At 30.5% G+C, this 18,095-nt stretch overlaps 7 protein-coding genes across 7 annotated transcripts; 4 read left to right on the forward strand and 3 right to left on the reverse strand.

Annotated features, from left to right (window-relative positions):
* Positions 1-134: 134 nt before the first annotated feature.
* On the reverse strand, positions 135-2,573 carry FMP48 (protein kinase FMP48; the record flags this gene model as incomplete). Its single annotated transcript, XM_046079831.1, has 1 exon — positions 135-2,573. One exon carries the CDS (start codon positions 2,571-2,573, stop codon positions 135-137), a length of 2,439 nt encoding a protein of 812 aa, XP_045937136.1.
* An 834-nt stretch (positions 2,574-3,407) lies between these two features.
* On the reverse strand, positions 3,408-4,061 carry SCDLUD_000828 (uncharacterized protein; the record flags this gene model as incomplete). The annotated part of the gene is made up of 1 exon (XM_046079832.1): positions 3,408-4,061. The coding sequence occupies one exon, from the start codon at positions 4,059-4,061 to the stop codon at positions 3,408-3,410; it is 654 nt and encodes a 217-aa protein (XP_045937137.1).
* A 761-nt stretch (positions 4,062-4,822) lies between these two features.
* SCDLUD_000829 (uncharacterized protein) lies at positions 4,823-7,309 on the forward strand (the record flags this gene model as incomplete). The annotated part of the gene is made up of 1 exon (XM_046079833.1): positions 4,823-7,309. The coding sequence occupies one exon, from the start codon at positions 4,823-4,825 to the stop codon at positions 7,307-7,309; it is 2,487 nt and encodes an 828-aa protein (XP_045937138.1).
* An 812-nt stretch (positions 7,310-8,121) lies between these two features.
* ILV5 (ketol-acid reductoisomerase) lies at positions 8,122-9,330 on the forward strand (the record flags this gene model as incomplete). The annotated part of the gene is made up of 1 exon (XM_046079834.1): positions 8,122-9,330. The coding sequence occupies one exon, from the start codon at positions 8,122-8,124 to the stop codon at positions 9,328-9,330; it is 1,209 nt and encodes a 402-aa protein (XP_045937139.1).
* Positions 9,331-10,995: 1,665 nt separating this feature from the next.
* Positions 10,996-13,809, forward strand: RME1 (Rme1p; the record flags this gene model as incomplete). Its single annotated transcript, XM_046079835.1, has 1 exon — positions 10,996-13,809. One exon carries the CDS (start codon positions 10,996-10,998, stop codon positions 13,807-13,809), a length of 2,814 nt encoding a protein of 937 aa, XP_045937140.1.
* A 644-nt stretch (positions 13,810-14,453) lies between these two features.
* YFH7 (Yfh7p) lies at positions 14,454-15,629 on the forward strand (the record flags this gene model as incomplete). Its single annotated transcript, XM_046079836.1, has 1 exon — positions 14,454-15,629. One exon carries the CDS (start codon positions 14,454-14,456, stop codon positions 15,627-15,629), a length of 1,176 nt encoding a protein of 391 aa, XP_045937141.1.
* Positions 15,630-15,718: 89 nt separating this feature from the next.
* On the reverse strand, positions 15,719-17,299 carry SCDLUD_000833 (uncharacterized protein; the record flags this gene model as incomplete). Its single annotated transcript, XM_046076803.1, has 1 exon — positions 15,719-17,299. The coding sequence occupies one exon, from the start codon at positions 17,297-17,299 to the stop codon at positions 15,719-15,721; it is 1,581 nt and encodes a 526-aa protein (XP_045937142.1).
* Positions 17,300-18,095: the final 796 nt, after the last annotated feature.

Genomic DNA, 18,095 nt, shown 5'->3' on the forward strand with positions numbered 1-18,095 from the left:
CCAGTTTTTATTCTTAGCCTTGAATATGTACAAAGGGAATTATATGATTACAAAATGACAATACTAATATCAGTACTAAATCAATTGTTCTCTGCTTCATACATTGGAATTGAACGGCCAAGTCGTCAAATCTTTCAACAATTGGTATGCATAAAAGGATCAAAATTATTACCAGTAGATACACTATTCATATTACTATCTGCAATGTCGACATTATTGTTATTATTTTCCAGTGCATAAATATTCATGTTAGAGGAATTAACATTAGTATGAGTATCCGTAATTGGTTGCTGTTGTAATAAATTATAATGGTTGTTGGTGTTATTAGCATTTGGAATAATTACATCATTTGCAACTCCCGTTGGTTCTTGTGCCAAAGTATTTGCATAATTAGCATAGAATGTCGGATCTAAAGCCATTCCGTTACAATAAAAAGCTAGATCACTGTCATTATCAATGTTAATGTTTACGTCATTAGTATTAGTATTATTATTAGAAGTAGTAGTAGTGGTAGTACCCATCATTAATGTACTGTGAACATTGTCGTTGCAGGTTTCAGGAGGAGTATTTATCTTGGGTATTGTCATATTCGTATTACTGTTATCAATGTAATTACTAACATTAAACATATTATTTGAATTACTGTTGTTATTTGTCGCAAAACTCTGTAAGACACTATTATTATTATTATTATTATTATTATTATCAGCAGTATTAGTTTTTACACTAGCATCGTAAATTATTGTATTGCTGTTATTTTTATTGATGGTATTGGCACTATTATTGTTAATAGTTGTAGCATTAGTAGCAAGATTATGATTAGGAATTATTGTAGTACTTGTTGAACCCGGTGTAGGTAAATGAGCTACCTGATTGCTTCCAATATGAGAAAGAGGACTGGTTGCAACACTGGCAGCACGGTTACTGCTAGCGTTACTGGTTATGATTCCAGCCCTAATACCATCGCCATGGAAATTTTCTAGTGGCGAATTAGTGGAGGCGTTATTATCATTATGTGCACTTGAGTTACTATTAGTATTATCAGTGTTGTTATTAATCAGCGTTGTAGTGCCTCCATCATCATAATTCAAGTCATATCCAGAATAACTCATCACTGGTGTACTCGAAGTTATGTTATTGGGGATCCGGTTATAGAAAGTGTGTTTATGTTGTGCTTCTTGCTGCTGTGTACTTCGATGTATCTCTTGCACATGCTGGTGCCGTAAGGGCAGTTGGTTTTGTTGCTGAAATTGTAATTGTTGTTGTTCTTGTTGTTGTTGTTGTAGAGTCATCCGTAAAGCGTACGGATTATGGAAATGACCATTAAACAAAGGATTCTTGGTAATATGATTGTTTGTAGTACCATCAATGGTATTCTTCGGATTCTTTCTCATAAGAACTTGTGGTTGTTGCCCCAAGATAAATGATTGGAAATGCATATCAAATTTAGTCAAAGACCTTTTGGTAAAATCCAAAGGTAATAAATATTTAACAACTCTCTCAGAAATTCCATGTAAAATATGTATTCTGTATGATTTTTCCATTTCAGTATGGTCATGATTTTGAAAGAACGACAACCAAAAAGCAGGTGTATTCTGTTCCTTAATATTCATAGAAGCGTGAATTGTTCTCCTGGAATAGACGTTATTCATGGATTCTTGTCTAAGTATACTTTGAAAATAGTACTCATCAATAAAACTCATTGGATTGCTTATGAATCTCTGGAAATTTCTATTATTTGAATTTTTGCTTGGATTTTGCGGATTGGTTAAGCTGGCATATTTGAATGGGCATGATGCAAATAAAGTATATAGTAGAGTTATACCTAATGACCAATAATCTGCTTTGATACAATCATAACCGCTGCTATCAAATTTAAAACTGGTACCAATACCTGGATGATTCGTGTTACCATTATTGAGAGTATGGCCATGGTTAGTAATTTTATGAGAAACATAATTGGGCACGTTGTCTTCTCCAGCTAGGCTTGAATTTTCAACCTCTTCCAAAATTAAGTTGGGTGCAAATGTTTCTGGTGCCAAGTACTTTTCAGTGCCTATGCAAGCGGCAGTAGATTTTACACCAATCAAACTTAACCCCCAGTCAGTTAGTTTAATATTCAAATTGGAATCCAAAAGTATATTTTCAGGCTTTATATCCCGATGTGTTATCCCTAAATTGTGGGAATATTCTAAAGCATTAACCAGTTGAGAAACAAGCTTGACAAAATCAATTTTGGTGGCAGTTGATGGATTATTCCGCACAAACTTAATGTAGTCATATAAATCACCATGTTCGCAATATTCCAAAACAAAAACAAAACAATCAACAGTCTCAAAAAAATCAACCATTGTGCATATGAATGGGTTGGACCTACCTAGTTTGTTTAATATTTTATATTCATTACTAACTACCCTTATGATTTTTTTCAGTTTATTGTTTTCGTTATCACCAAGAGGTTTCGGTATACATTTTAAAGCCACCACATCTTTTGTTAAGTCATTTAGTGCTTTATAAACCAAACTGAAGGAGCCCGATTGGATCTTGGATATTCTTCTGTAATACTGTTTCATTGCTTTTTTATGTTGTAATATATCATTTAACGGAAAAAGCAGAAGGTGAAAGTGAGAACGTTAATAAATGCGATGAGTTAAAAAAAAAAAAAAGATTTGTTATTCTTTTCGTTATTTTTTTGTTATTTTTTTGTTTTTAAAAAGGAAGGAAAAACTAAAGTTGTATAAAAAAAAATTTTCTTTTTTTTATTTTAGTTTTTATTTTTTTTTTTTTTTTTTTGTTGTTGTAGTTTTTTTTTTTTTTTTTTTATTTTTTTTTTATTTTTTTGCCTTTGTTCGTTTGTTAATGATATTTATATAAAATGGTCTTATATTATAAAATTTTAATATCAGCAAATCTCCGAGTGTTTGACTCTGAAATATCTAAGATAATAAATTGATCGTTTGTAAATAAAATAGCAATAATATTAACAATTATTCTTATTTTACCACCATTGCTTATTTGAAAAATAATTGTCATATTATAATCAATTACCTCACATTTTATTTCTTTGGTTATTTTCGTGTCAACAAAAGAAAAGAATAAAATAAAATCTTAAAATCGAGTAATGTAACAAAAAAAATAAAACTTTTAAAAATTAAAAACATAGAAAAATAACTTTTTTTCCCCTTAGTTGTTTATCCCCTACTTGATATGCACTTCAAACATATTACTTGATACTGCTCACTGCAATTAACATAGTTCAACGCTGTCCTTGCTTTTAGCTTGTCAATTACAATTGAAATTAATGAGAGTATAGTATATAACTAAAAAAAATTACAGTTTAATACATAAATAAATAAATAAATAAATAAATAAATAAATAAATAAATAATTTCTATATAACACCTCGGCTAAATGAACAAACCCTCTCCATAAACACCAAATACGGATTGAGCCAAGCCGGCAACACTGATAATAGCTAAGGAGGTCAAATACAATGCAATACTAGTATGGCACTTGGCTAATTTAGGTTCCAATTCATGTAAACGCTTTTCAATAGAAAGATGCTTATCAACAGCTTCCTTAATCTTTTTCTCGTCGGGAGCAGAACCTTCTTCTAAATCTTTAGTGGAAAAACCAGCAGGGCAAGATTCTAAAACACCATCATCTTGTCTTCCAGCAGTTACTGGACAAACACCACCGACTGCACCAGAAGCTGGACAAACATTAGTACGGGCAGATCCACAGGTTTTCTTACATTTAAATAATACTTTCAATGCCAAAGAATAAACGCAAGAAACTGGTCCAACAGCTAAACCGTACAACAAATAAGGATGTTGAGCGGTCTTAGGGGCATAGAAATAACTTAAACCAAAAAATATAGTGGATAGAGTACTAAAACTAACAGCAATGGCACTTAATTTGCGAAGGGTTTTCGATAATTTACACATTAATATATCCCATGGAGTGGCAAATGCAATGATGGCACCACTGGTAACCATACCAGTGTAAATACCCAAAGAGGTAACAGCAATTGTTTTGGTAACACCTAAGCAAACAGACATTTGGTAACGGTTTTTTTAATTCGTTTAATTGGAAATTTTTGTTGCTTTTTCCTTTTTTTGTTTTTAAGGTTATTTTTATCTGTAGTTCGAAGAGATATATATATAAATATATATAAATAGTAGAGAGAGGTAGAAAAGAAAAGAGGAAAGAGAAAAGAGATATGGATAAATATTTAATTTTTTTTTGGAAAAGAGTGGTATATATATATATATATATATAATATTGAATGATAGCGATGGATTGAAAGTGAAAAGTTAAATTCCCCTTTCGTTAATTTCTGTATTATTATTGGTAATATTAGTATTAATTAATGATACCACTATAATATAATATAGCGTGCTTAGATATATATGCGCACACTTGTTAAAAAATTGATAATATACGAAGACAAGAAGAAGGGATAAGGAGCATCGCCACCCCGATAATCTTCAAGACATCATGTGACTTATTTTTACTTTACGGCTATATATTTCCTTACAAACGTATCGGATTTAAAAAAAAAAATATGAAAATAAAATATATATATATGAGAACCCGTTACATTAATAGACTTGTTGTCGTTCCGGGTAATACATTTAATCTTATTATTTTCTTTCCAATATGCAACATTGATATTAGAAATATATTTATTGTCTTTTAAAAGTAAACAAAATACTATCACCAATATTTTAAAAGAAAATAAAAATATATATTAATTCATTCCCCCCATTCATCTCTCTCCTCATCCGCCAAATGATCACAAAAGTTTTTAAACCGTACCATGTTTCCAACTGCTTGTAGTAATTGTAGAAAAAGAAAAGTTAAGTGCACTGGTTCTCATCCATGCAATAATTGTATCAAGAGATCAGAAAAATGTGATTATAAAAAAGGTCCCGTTAAAAGATCGCCAACGTTGACAAGGGTGTCAAACAAACAATTTCTAACAGTTATTGCCCAAAAATTTGATAATTTGCAAAAGTCATTAAAAAATATAGAAACTTTGTTACTTAAAAATGGAAACAACAAAGTGGATCGGACTTTTAACACATCTGCTCCTCCTCATGTCAATAGTTCCAACAAAAAAATAATTGACTCTGGTATAAATACAGTAGCCTTTTATTTATACTGCACCGGCGGTACTGAGAAATATTTATCTGAAATGAAAACTTCGTTTAAAATATTTACCAAATATGGGTTTGAATGGATTAGGAAACAGGTTGATTCTCAAGAAGCCCAATTAATATTAAATGATATAATGACATTAAATAAAAAATTAAGAGAAGATAATGCCAGGTTGGTCCACAAAGCTTATAAAACTAATAACAGACAGATATTCCATTTAAAACCACCAGAATATATAATTATTCAATTGCACAAAATTTATACAGAAACTATTAAAAATTATGTTTGCACTTTATATTTTACAAACATGGACGATTTAATACTAAATAAATATATGAGCAACCATGATGATGAATTAACCGATTGTGAGTTATTTTTAATATACTCAGTGCTATTATTATCCAGCTCATTAAGATCGATACCATATAAACACCATGAATATAAGGTATGGAAGACTTTTTATTTTTTGCAAACTGTTAGTTATTACCAAAAAATAACGAATAAATATACCATGAATATTGGCGATTTGGATCCAATACAAATATTACAAGCCATTTCTGTATTTTGCTATTTTTTGACCAATTCACCAACCCCACAAATAACCTGCTTTATTTGCTCAACTGCAATTAGTATCTGTAACGATATAGGATTGAACAAGCAAAAGTTTTTTTATTACAAATCCGATGTGGAAACCAGGTTAAAATGCAGATTCCTGTATTTATTTTTTTACCAGCTAGATGGATTCCTAGCTTTACTAATAGGCAAACCACAACTAATACCTGTGGAATATACTGAAATTATACAAGATGATTTTTTAAACGACTTATGTGTATACCATGCCATCCCATTTAAGGATGCAGATTTTTCTAATATTGGCAATTTTTATAAAAGATTGGAAACTTCATATTTTGGATTCCGTATAATATTGTTCCACATGAATTCGGGCTTACAACAATTATGTGGCGTTGTTTATCGAGAATTTGCTTCAACCAAAAGTGTAGAAACTTATAAATTATTTGATAAAGAATCACATATTTTATCGATTAATGAAAAACTAGACAATTGGTGTTTATTATTACCAGAAATACTAAGGCCAAATAATTCCGGGTATAAAAATTTAGAAGATCACTTATTGAACTTAAATGGTGCTGATAGTATAATAAACATTAAGTATTTTAAACAAAGTGCATTGTTGCTCTTGCTACATTACCACGTTATACGATTATGGATGAATAAAATGGTATTAGGCCCGCCATGGGAAACTTCTAATGATAATTATCATGGTAAACAAACCTTATTGAAAAGAAACGAGTATTTGAACAGAGTTATCAAAAATTCAGTGTGTGTTTTAAAGATTATAGAAATTTTCTTTGATGACGTGGATTGGAATCCAACACATACAAACACCTTGTCATTTAGCTTTTTTTCCAGCTTTTTAATTTTGTTTTCATATATATTGTCCAAAAACAGTTATCCATTGGAAGACGGTAATTGTGGTGGTGATAACGATATCAAAAAATTGACTTTGCAATTAACCATATATTTACAAAAATATTTGGATCAGCATAATAGAAATATCCCAATTGATGTTTCCAGATGGTGTACTTCAGGTATTCATATGCTATATTTTCTAAAGATCTTATTTATAAAATACCAGAAAGAAACCGGCGATACTTCATTTATTTTCGAAAATTATTTCCCCAATGACATACCACAGCTTAGGAAAACTATCCAAAGATACAGCAAAGAGAATGCAAACTTGTTCGAAACGAGTTATCCTCCTGGAGGGGATAAGCAACATAGTAAACCAGCTACTACATTAAAAGAACACAATGATTTAGGCAATAATAAATTTGATTCAAGTTTAATATTCCAAGATAACAGTAATTGTAATGGCGACGTTACAATGATTAATGATAATCCACAAAATACTGTTATTCAAGATCCTTCTGTTGCAATCATCAATAATAACAATCTAGTGACAAGTCCTTCCACACAATTGCGACAGCCATTTGATGATTTTTATGTAGACTATTTGTTTGGTGGTACTAACATAGATGATACAAATCTATTTGGTTCTGAAGAAATGTTGAAAACATTAAACGAGTTTTCAATTTTAGATGAAGATTTTTTCCCCAATACATAAGCTGAATTTCTAAAGGGACTTACTTTTGTGGAAATAGTATGTATGTAAAAAAAAAAAAAAAAAGGTGATTGAGAACCGGACCGAACCGAACCGAACCGAACCGAACCAGCAGGGTGTACGATGATAATAATAATTACATTTGTGGATGTTATGTGTTATTTGGACATTGAACATCTGTACATTTTTATAAATACATAAATAATAATAATAATAATTTATAATTCCGGCCCGGTTTTGATATATTTTCTGGGAAAAGGAATAAAAAAAAATAAAATAAAATTGACAAAAAGGGTGATCAATAGTAACATATTTTTTACTCAACTCAGAATGTACTGCAGAACATTGTAGTCATAGAAATAAAAAAAAAAAATAATAATAATAATTTATTTAAGACGTGCGTGTTTACACAGGGAAACAACAAATGAAAAATATGCTTTTTTTTTTTTTTTTTTTTTAACTTTTTCACTTTTTATTTTTCAATGCAATTCAAATGAAGAAAAAATTTTTTTTTTTTTTTTTCACATAATCCATTCCAGCAACGATGTTAAAAGGGGGAAAAAATATATATATATATATAAAGAGTGACTAAAAACTCCTTCAGGAAAATAAACTAGAAAAAAATTTTTTTTTTTTTCCTTCTCTCTTTCTTAATACTGAGACAAGTTAATTGACATAATATGTTCTTTCGTCTATCTTTCTCTCTTTCTTTTCCTTAAATCATCATATAATCTTCTTCATTTATAAGAAAAAAACTAATAAAAATCAAATAAAAGTCTATTCGACGAATAAAATCACTATACACAAAACAAAAAATGTCTTACAGAGCTACTTCTGCCAAATTGGCTGCTAGAATGATTTGCAACTCTAGAGTTGTTGCTTCTAAACGTGCTATGTCTTTAATGGCTAGATCTCGTCCAACTGTTCGTTCTACTGTTGTTAATGCCGCCATCAAGCCATTGATCGCTTCCAGAGGTATTAAGCAAATTAACTTTGGTGGTACCGTCGAAACCGTCTATGAACGTGCTGACTGGCCAAGAGAAAAGTTATTGGAATACTTCAAAAATGATACCTTAGCTTTGATTGGTTATGGTTCTCAAGGTTACGGTCAAGGTTTGAACTTGAGAGACAACGGTTTAAACGTTATCTTGGGTGTTAGAAAGAACGGTGCTTCTTGGAAGGCTGCTATTGAAGACGGTTGGGTTCCAGGTGAAAATTTATTTGATGTTACCGAAGCTGTTAAGAAAGGTACATACGTCATGAACTTATTATCTGATGCTGCTCAATCTGAAACATGGCCAACTATTGCTCCATTGTTGACTAAAGGAAAGACTTTATATTTCTCCCATGGTTTTTCACCAGTTTTCAAGGATTTGACTAAAGTTGAACCACCAAAGGACATTGATACCATCTTGGTTGCTCCAAAGGGTTCTGGTAGAACTGTCAGATCATTATTCAAGGAAGGTCGTGGTATTAACTCCTCTTATGCCGTTTGGAACGATGTTTCTGGTAAGGCCCACGAAAAAGCACAAGCTTTGGCTGTTGCCATCGGTTCCGGTTATATTTACGAAACCACTTTTGAAAAGGAAGTCAACTCAGATTTGTATGGTGAAAGAGGTTGTTTGATGGGTGGTATCCATGGTATGTTCTTGGCTCAATATGATGTTTTGAGAGAAAACGGTCACTCTCCAAGTGAAGCTTTCAATGAAACTGTTGAAGAAGCTACTCAATCCTTATACCCATTGATTGGTAAGTATGGTATGGACTACATGTACGATGCTTGTTCTACCACAGCTAGAAGAGGTGCTTTGGATTGGTACCCAATCTTCAAGAAGACCTTGAAACCAGTCTTTGTTGATTTATATGAATCTGTTAAGAACGGTTCTGAAACAAAGAGATCTTTGGAATTCAACTCTCAACCAGACTACAGAGCCAAGTTGGAATCTGAATTGGACACTATTAGAAATATGGAAATTTGGAGAGTCGGTAAGGAAGTCAGAAAGTTAAGACCAGAAAACCAATAAGCTTTTTACTAGTTTTAGGTTTTTAACCGACTTTTTTTTTTAAAATTTAAATCCAAAATGACTGGGGGTTTATTTACAATATAGTCGTCGAAAGACTTTATTTAAGGGTCTACCCTTCCTCTCGGTTACCCCACCCACTTTTTCTTGAAGAAAAATCAATTATTTTATTATACATTTTTGTTCTCACTTGTACATTATTTTTTTTTTCTTATTCCCCCGTTCAATGAATAATGTAGAAATGAAGAGTTTTTATTCAATGTTGTTGAACTCTTTTTATTTATGTATAACTTTTTATGTAGAGACTTCGTGTTTAATGGAAAAAACAGATGTCTAATATCGTTTTATTATAAAGTAAATTTTTTTTTTTTGTAAGCGAATTTAGAGCAGTAGAGCCAGATCAAATGTGCACCCTAAAATTTGGTCCCAGTTGTTTTGGCTGCGCTTTTTGGTGTCAGTCTTGGCTATTACCCAAGTTCTTTTTTCCAGAAATTAAAAAAAAAAGAAAAAAAAAAAAAAAAAAATCTACCTCAAAAAGTCAAGTGGACATGAATAATTTTCTTCAATAACTCGCTTATTTTAAATGTTGTGTTTATTGGAAACAGTACCTAAGCATGGTGGCTGACTAAATATTTTTTATGATAACAAGTGCAAAGTTATTGTGATAATAAATAGTATAATTAAAAATATGTGTTTAGACACATACATATAAAAAAAAAAAAAATTATAATTATAAATATTAATTAACCTCTTCACTTCCCTCTGTATACTAAAAACATTTCTAACGAGCAAATACCACTAAGTAACTGGAATATTTATTGGTTTCTTTTGTTAAAGAAAAAAAAAACCACACGTTTATCAATCCGAAAATTAGAAATACAAAATTATGCAGAAATGAAAAAGTGGATAAAACAACATGTTTCAATATACCAAAACATTTTAATACATTTATCACCTGTAATATAAAATAAATATATGTGTATTATTTCTTTTTTTAATACTGATGTTACAAATTATTTTTCTCCCTAATTTTTAATTAATATATAATTTTTCGCACAATAAAACTTTTGTGAAATCCATGTTAAAAAATACATCACTAAATTGTTGTATTTTTCTCTTTGTTGGGCCATAACAGCATACAGAGTATTCGTCAAATCAAAATAAAAATAAAAAAAAATAATAATGTTCTGCGAGTAAACTGAGTGAGTTTATTGTCAATTTAAGTATTTAATACATCATTTTTTTTTAATTTTTATTTCATTTCTTACTCTCACTCTCTACTATTTAAATAAAATATAAAAATATGGAGTACCCTACATTAATAAGGCCTTAATTATTACCAAAAAAAAACTTGCTAGAATAACTAGTTTTATTTTTGGATTCAGTTTTCTTTTCTTTTTTTTTTTATTTTTTTAAATATTTTAATTTAATTTAACTATTTCAAATATTTGTTTCAATTTAAAAGGAACACATAGAAAATTAAACGTTACTTCTATATAGTTTTCATTTTTTTTATCCAATCCTTTCTCTAGTTGTATAAATCACCGCATATAATCCAGTAACCTCTGATAATAATAGTAATAACAAACAAGACAAATCTTTATTACTAGAACCAATATATATACATATACAGATAAAATACCTCTACTTTTTTGATCAAAAGCAAAGATGACAGCCAATAACCGTCATGAAAAATCCATTTTTATGAACCAAGAGTTTCCAGATAACACTCTTTCTCCCTATATGTTGGCGAAAATCAATGCTGTTGGAAATGTGAATGATATAAATTCTCCGATTACTACTGGGGACACTTTAACTAATTTTCGTGAACACTCCGAAACATGTGACTGTTCAAGTAATAATATGGATAATATTTCTTTTAAAGAGAAAGATGGTAAAGATAATACCAGACTTAGTGATAATAACGCTGATGTTTTTACACATTCAAAACAAACTCTACTTGATTATGATGAACTCCACAATATGTTTTCTGACACAGAAATTTTGGAAAATGGTGATGACTACGATCACTCATCTTTTAACGACTCAAACGTTTCATTAACAAAAGTTATCGACACTTTATCCAGTGATAAAAATAATATTTACTCTGCATACAATACTAAAGTCCACAATACTCACTATAATTATTGCGACAACTCCAACAGTGACATTAACAATCATATTGTATTGAATAATGACACAGCTGCAGAAATTCATTATGTCAAAGAGTTGCCTTACCATTCTACTTCAACAACAGATTGTGCTGGGTCACATGCTACGATCGAAACAAATCAATATCCTTCCCAGACAATAACTACTACTGTTATGCCAGGGATTTATTCTCCATCATTTTATTCTTCTCCGATAATATACACTACTTTCCAAAACCAAACCAAACATGCAATTGATTCGAATCACATAGGATTGCCAAATAATAAAAGTTATTATGAAAAATATCAATTCAGGGATAATAGTAAAAATATTTTTATTGATAATGATGATACTACTACTACTACTACTACTACTACTACTGAAGCTAAAAATAAGCAGGCAGATACAGTAACTGCTAACATTAATAGTAGTAATTTCGTGACCGGTAATTTTTCTAGGTCATCTAGCGTCATTGGAAAGCGTAGAAAAAAAAACACCAAGAATTTAAAATTACAAGACTTAGACAATAAACATACTAACAAAAATGAGGATTTATTTCCTGACCAAATTAAACAAAAAAGGAAAAAAACTGGTGCTGTCTCTAAAAATAAGAAAATTGAGAAAAAGAAATCTCGTATTGAAGACATATTTCTAACACCGATGTCTGCCACTATGCTAAACAGCGAAAAATTGGACAATTTGTCACAATCACAGCTAATGCCAGCCGTTAGTGAAGACAGTAAAGAGCACAATGTAAGTTATCAGGAACCCAAGTATGTGCATGATAGTGCAAACCATAACGGGTCTTATCATCAATATTTAGCTGATGTTCACAATAAGCACAATAATTCACTTACTGAAGAGCTAATAAATCAAAATATGACTCTGGAAATAGCTAATTGTCAATTAGATAGCAATAAGGTTTATTTAGATCATGATGAAGACACAACCTCCCCGGCATATTTCAAGGAGCAACAGAGTGAAGGATGTTTCCCCTTGAAAATGGGCGTTTTTACCGTGAAAGAAAGAAATGTTCAACACAAAAAGAATAACTTTTTGAACGGCCAAAATGCTGCACAAGCCAAAATTGTGAAAGAAACAGTTATTGAGAACACGCCATCTCACCTCGAATTAAAGAACTGTATGGAAAGCAACCATTACAGGGAAATCACTAAAGATCATTGTCCAGGCTCAAAAAATATAGCGTGTGGTATTAGTAAACAACAAAACCTTTATATTGACGCTAATGACAATGTGATCAAAAAGAAACATTTTGAATGTGACACAAACGGCGATGGACAAAGTATGGACAATTTTTTAGCAAATACACTTCTATTAGATCGAACCGTGCCGGATCTTGGTACTGCAACGAGTACTACAATGCCAGAAATGACCTGCGACTCTTTACCCACACCCAGTGACAAATCTACTGTTTCATATACCGACCCACATCCTATAAATTATACGGATAATAATAATGCTGCTACTGCTGAACACAAAAATAAATCCAATGAGTTGGAGTCCTTGTGTTCAGCTGATAACAACGCCAAATTTGCAGATTCAAACAAAACTATATGCAACAATGAAGTTATGGATAAGTTTTATCGCATTTTTATAGCCAAAGAAATCCCGACCTCTCCAAAAAAAAGCAATCCACTTGCTGTTGAAGATAATAAAGTTGAGAATCATAAACATATTATATCTGGTGCTACTATTAAAAGGGAAAAAAAGCCAAACAGAAACAATGATGATCACGGTATGACCGATAAAGAAGGCAGCATAGAACCAAGTTTAGTTGAACAATTTTTAAATGATGAAGATCTAATGAGAGAATTAAACAAGAGACCAAAAAGAGGATTTTACAAGTGTATTCATTGCTCTGAAACTTTTAACAATATTTTGGATTATGCACATCATTTAGATGAAAATAATATCTTAAGACCATTTAAATGCCCATTTCCATTATGTCCATGGAAAATATTAGGGCTGCCAAAAAGAAGCGAGTTAAGAAGACATTGTGCTATCCAACATATGGTCCAGATGCCACTGAAGTTAAAGGAAATGTTAAATTTAAATGATTCGAATTTTCCATTACTACATTGTAAATATAATTTTTGTGATAAGTTGTTCTATAGAAAAGATTCTTATGCAAGACACGTTAAAATGGTGCATAAAAATGTGAATAGTAGATTTAATAGGAGAATTCAAAAAATCGAGCGGGGGTGTCCCTACAACGAAGAAGATAAAGTATATGAATACGTTTTAGATACTTTACAAAAGCAAGAAGAAAAAAAAAAATCTAAAAAGATACTGTCGACCAATAAAACTTAAAAAAAAAAAAAAAAAAAAAAAAGAAAAGATGCTCATATAACGTATGAGCTAATAGTTTTGTTTATTTATTTTTATTTATTTTCTTTCATTTGGTTTTAGGTTATTATTTTTATTATTATATACATTCAAATTTTTCATAGCTATGTTTATTATTATTATTACTCTTTTTTTTTTTTACCTTATTTTACTAATTGTTCCTATAGATATATATTTTTTTGTTCTATTTAAAACTTATATAACTATTTGATTTATATGTCATAATTTGATACAAGTGACGTCTAAATTTATATAACTTGATGCCAGTAAAATTATCTCATGGCATATATGGAAACACAACGAGGAGTGAAATCGATACAGTATAAAGCTTCAAGCATAGCAGTACAGGTAACTAATACAAAAAAACAAACAAACAAAAAAGCACGTGACTTGATAAATATAACTATTATGGTAATTATAAACATCCGAGTAATAATTAAAACGTAACAAAAAATACGTTTATTTATTTTATGCTTGCTATTAGGTCGATTTTCAAGGGGTTGTATTTTAAACTTGTCTTTCTTGTGCACTAGTGCCGGTACAAATAATAATTATTATATTAAAATATATAAAAGCATACACATATAAACAAGTAAATAAATATATATATGCATCATTTCGATTTATTGGTAGATAAAGTTTTACAAAAGTTTCAAGATTGTATCTTGACCGAAAATGACAATGCACTTAGAGGAAAGCAACAAAACAAGAACTATAGGTTACTTGTAATTATTGTCGGATCACCAGGAAGTGGCAAATCGACGATAGCACAATCGCTAAGGTCAAAATTAGTTGAAACTTTTCAACAGAAATGGTGGACTGAATCAGAGTATAATAAAATTAACGCTTCTTTGGAAAATGTGATTCCTAAGAGTTTCAGTTTGGATGATTTACGGGCAGATGTCGATTCTTTGAAAGATTTTAATCCTAAAGATGTAAACAAAATAATTTATGATCTAGACAAAATTGAACAATATAAGCCAAGGAAAACAAGTTATTATAGTGATAAAAATATGGAAAGAACTGTTATTGAGAGCTACGGTGGTTATGATAATTCTATAATGTTAACGGTGGACAAGGGGTTCAGTAAAAAAAAAAAGTTAACTTATAATGAATGGTGTGAAGAATTAGTTAGTATAGTCCCGATGGATGGGTTCCACCTAAGTAGAAATGTTTTAGCAAAATTTAAAAATTCAGATTATATGATCGAAAGAAGGGGATCGCCACCCACGTTTGATTCTTCAAATTATTTGGAACTAATTAAATTAATTTGTGAAACAAGTTGCTTACCATACGTGACCGATACCGGTAGAGATGCTAGCACTTTGTTTAAGATATTGAATAGTGAAAATGCTGCTAGTCACGGTGAATTGCCTACAATATATTATCCTGGTTTTAGTCATAGTGAGAAAGATCCTCAAGTAAACCAGCATTGTATTAAACCAAATACAAGAATAGTTATTTTAGAAGGATTATATTTGCTTTATAATAAATCTGCCTGGGCTCATATATATCCAACAATAGATAAGAAATGTGGTGATAACCATATCGTTATTAAGGTCTCAGTAGTCAAAGATAGCCATGGAAACGAGGTAACCGAGGAGGAAGAAAAAGTTCTTTCTAAAAGAATAGCTAATAGGCATTTGGCCAGCGGGCTAGTTAGTACAATCGAAGAAGGTTATAGCAGAGCACAGAAAAATGATTTACTAAATCATCGGCTAATAAAAGAATATTGTGTTCCCAATGTTGCTCAGGCAAATACTATTGTGTATGAAAATTTGTAGATAAAAAAGTACGACTGTCAATTATGATGAATGCTAACCTACCAAAAATATATATATATATATGTATATAAGGGAAAAAAAAAAAAAAATCATGCATGCACTACATTATTTTGTTTCACTTTACGTCTATTCAAAACAACACTTTGATTTAAATCTAAATCAATCTTTTTAAAGACAGAGGTATCATCAATATTCGGGACAGTAGAACTATTAGTGCTAATGTCCGATGATGTGGTAACTTTATTGTCAATACATTTGTGAATTTTAGGTATTGGTGTTCTTGGAAATTTCAAATTACGCTTAGTAACAGGGGATGTGATATTATCAGAAGCGACACTATGATTAAGAGTTGCAGTGTGGGTAGAATTGGTTAGTTCGCCAATATGTTTTTCCCTGGGTAGTTGTAACGATTGCGAAATAGGTTTATGGCGACGAGGAAATTCAGAAATAAAAACACCTGGTGAGATAAACTTGGTAGATGGTGTCAAGACAGTATTATTAGAAATATTAAAGCTGGATGTATTTGGTGTATTTATCTCATCTTCATCTTCGGCTTCATCGTCATCATCGTCATCATCGTCATTATCGTCATCATCGTCATCATCATCTTCATCATCATCATCATCATCATCTTCATCATCATCATCTTCATCATCATCATCTTCATCATCATCCCCCTCATCCTCCCCATCATTATTAATTATAACCCTTGGCATTGGACTGCCAGGTAAGGTCTTATACTTTTCATGACATTTCAAACTAAATACTGGGTTTTTAGAAACCAATAACTTTTTCGTATTTGCATTAGAATCATTGACAGAAGTTGTAGAATCACCAGTTATGCTATTAGATTTATTTCTTTTTCTCATGTCTTTTCTCCCTTCATCTTGAATGTTCCATTTGATATGTGTATCTATGCTAGTTGTATTATCTGTATCATTATCATTGTATTCGTTTGTTTTTATATGATGGGAAACATCAAAGTTGTATTTTGGGTTCTCATTATCGCTGCATACAGCAAAATAATCATCACCTTCATTTGTTAATGAATTGCCGCTAAACCTTCTTTGTATGTTTTCTGAATTGGTATTAGCGATAGGGGAGGGAGAAGAAATATTGCCACTTTTGTGATTGGTTTTCTTATCACCAACAGTAGACACCATACTAGTTAAATCATGCTGTATAATAATGGGGGGTATTTCAACATCTTTTTTGCCGGTATCATTATTGATGATATTATAATTAATATTACAGGTGCCGTCTATTATATCTGCGGGAAGTATGTTTTTATAAATCAGTATTTTATAACATTGTTGAACATCAGTAGTTTCTAAAAGAATTCTAATTTTTTTATCATTAGTGTCGCCATTATCATAAATATTAGTATTGAAGGTGGTAAATATTTCTTTATTTAATTTGGCTAATAATTCAGCATCCATGAGGCTGCTATTGTATTTTTTTAGGATAGCCCCACTATCAGCGATGCTGTTGTTGTTTTTCATATTTTCAATTTTAATATATACATTTTCTGAACCACTTGCACCATGGTTTTGCTGCTTACCACAGTATATTTCAATGCTATTTTGTATATAAACTATAGGTGTAGTGCAACTTATCTGGAAACAGTTATCTTTAATTGTTTTCAAAATATCGTTATTTAATAAAGTCATAAGTCGTATCTGTTTTTGATCACGTGCCAATAATAAAATAAAATAGTATATTTTTTTTTTCCTTCTTCTTTTCAGTCGGCAGTTGTCGTTTCTTCTATTTTTTAATTAAAAAAAGTTTGAAGATTGTTGAAACTAAAATGAAAGAGAAAGGAAAAAAAAAAAAAAAGCGAAATATAAAGACAAACTAGCAAAAACTGATAAATGATATATATATATATATATGAGCTATGAGATTTATAGCGTATTTAGTTTTTGAAGGGAATTGTTTTATTTAGGTTTTTTTTTTTTCTTTCTTTCTTTCTTTCTTTCTTTCTTTCCTCGCTAATTAACTTTTGAGCTGAGTCAGTTTGATTTAGTATTGTAGCGTAATAGTAATTTTATTAGTGAAATTAAAATTGGGAAAGTTTCTATTTTATTATTACGAGTAGTGGTGCTGTTAAGATTGCAGATTTACCAGTTCCCTATATTATATATATATATATATATATATGTTTCTTGATTTCCTCCTTTTTGTTTGGAAACGCAACAAATAAAAGCTTATGCTTTACTTTAATATTATAAAACTTTATTTTAAATGTGCTTGTACCAAATTTGTTTGAAGAAAAATACATAAACATATTAAAAGAAGCGCTGAAATTATTTAAATGTAAACAGCCATTGCTATACTGCAAGTGTATCTGAGCAGAAATAAAAATATTAATTAATAAAAACCAAACAAGAATATTGTTGTAGAAACCATCGTGGTACACACAGAGAATTATATTTCTAAATTTAGCAAGATGATCAAATCACGATC

This window comes from Saccharomycodes ludwigii, chromosome I, assembly GCF_020623625.1.
Source record: "Saccharomycodes ludwigii strain NBRC 1722 chromosome I, whole genome shotgun sequence".
NCBI classification, from domain to species: domain Eukaryota; kingdom Fungi; phylum Ascomycota; class Saccharomycetes; order Saccharomycodales; family Saccharomycodaceae; genus Saccharomycodes; species Saccharomycodes ludwigii.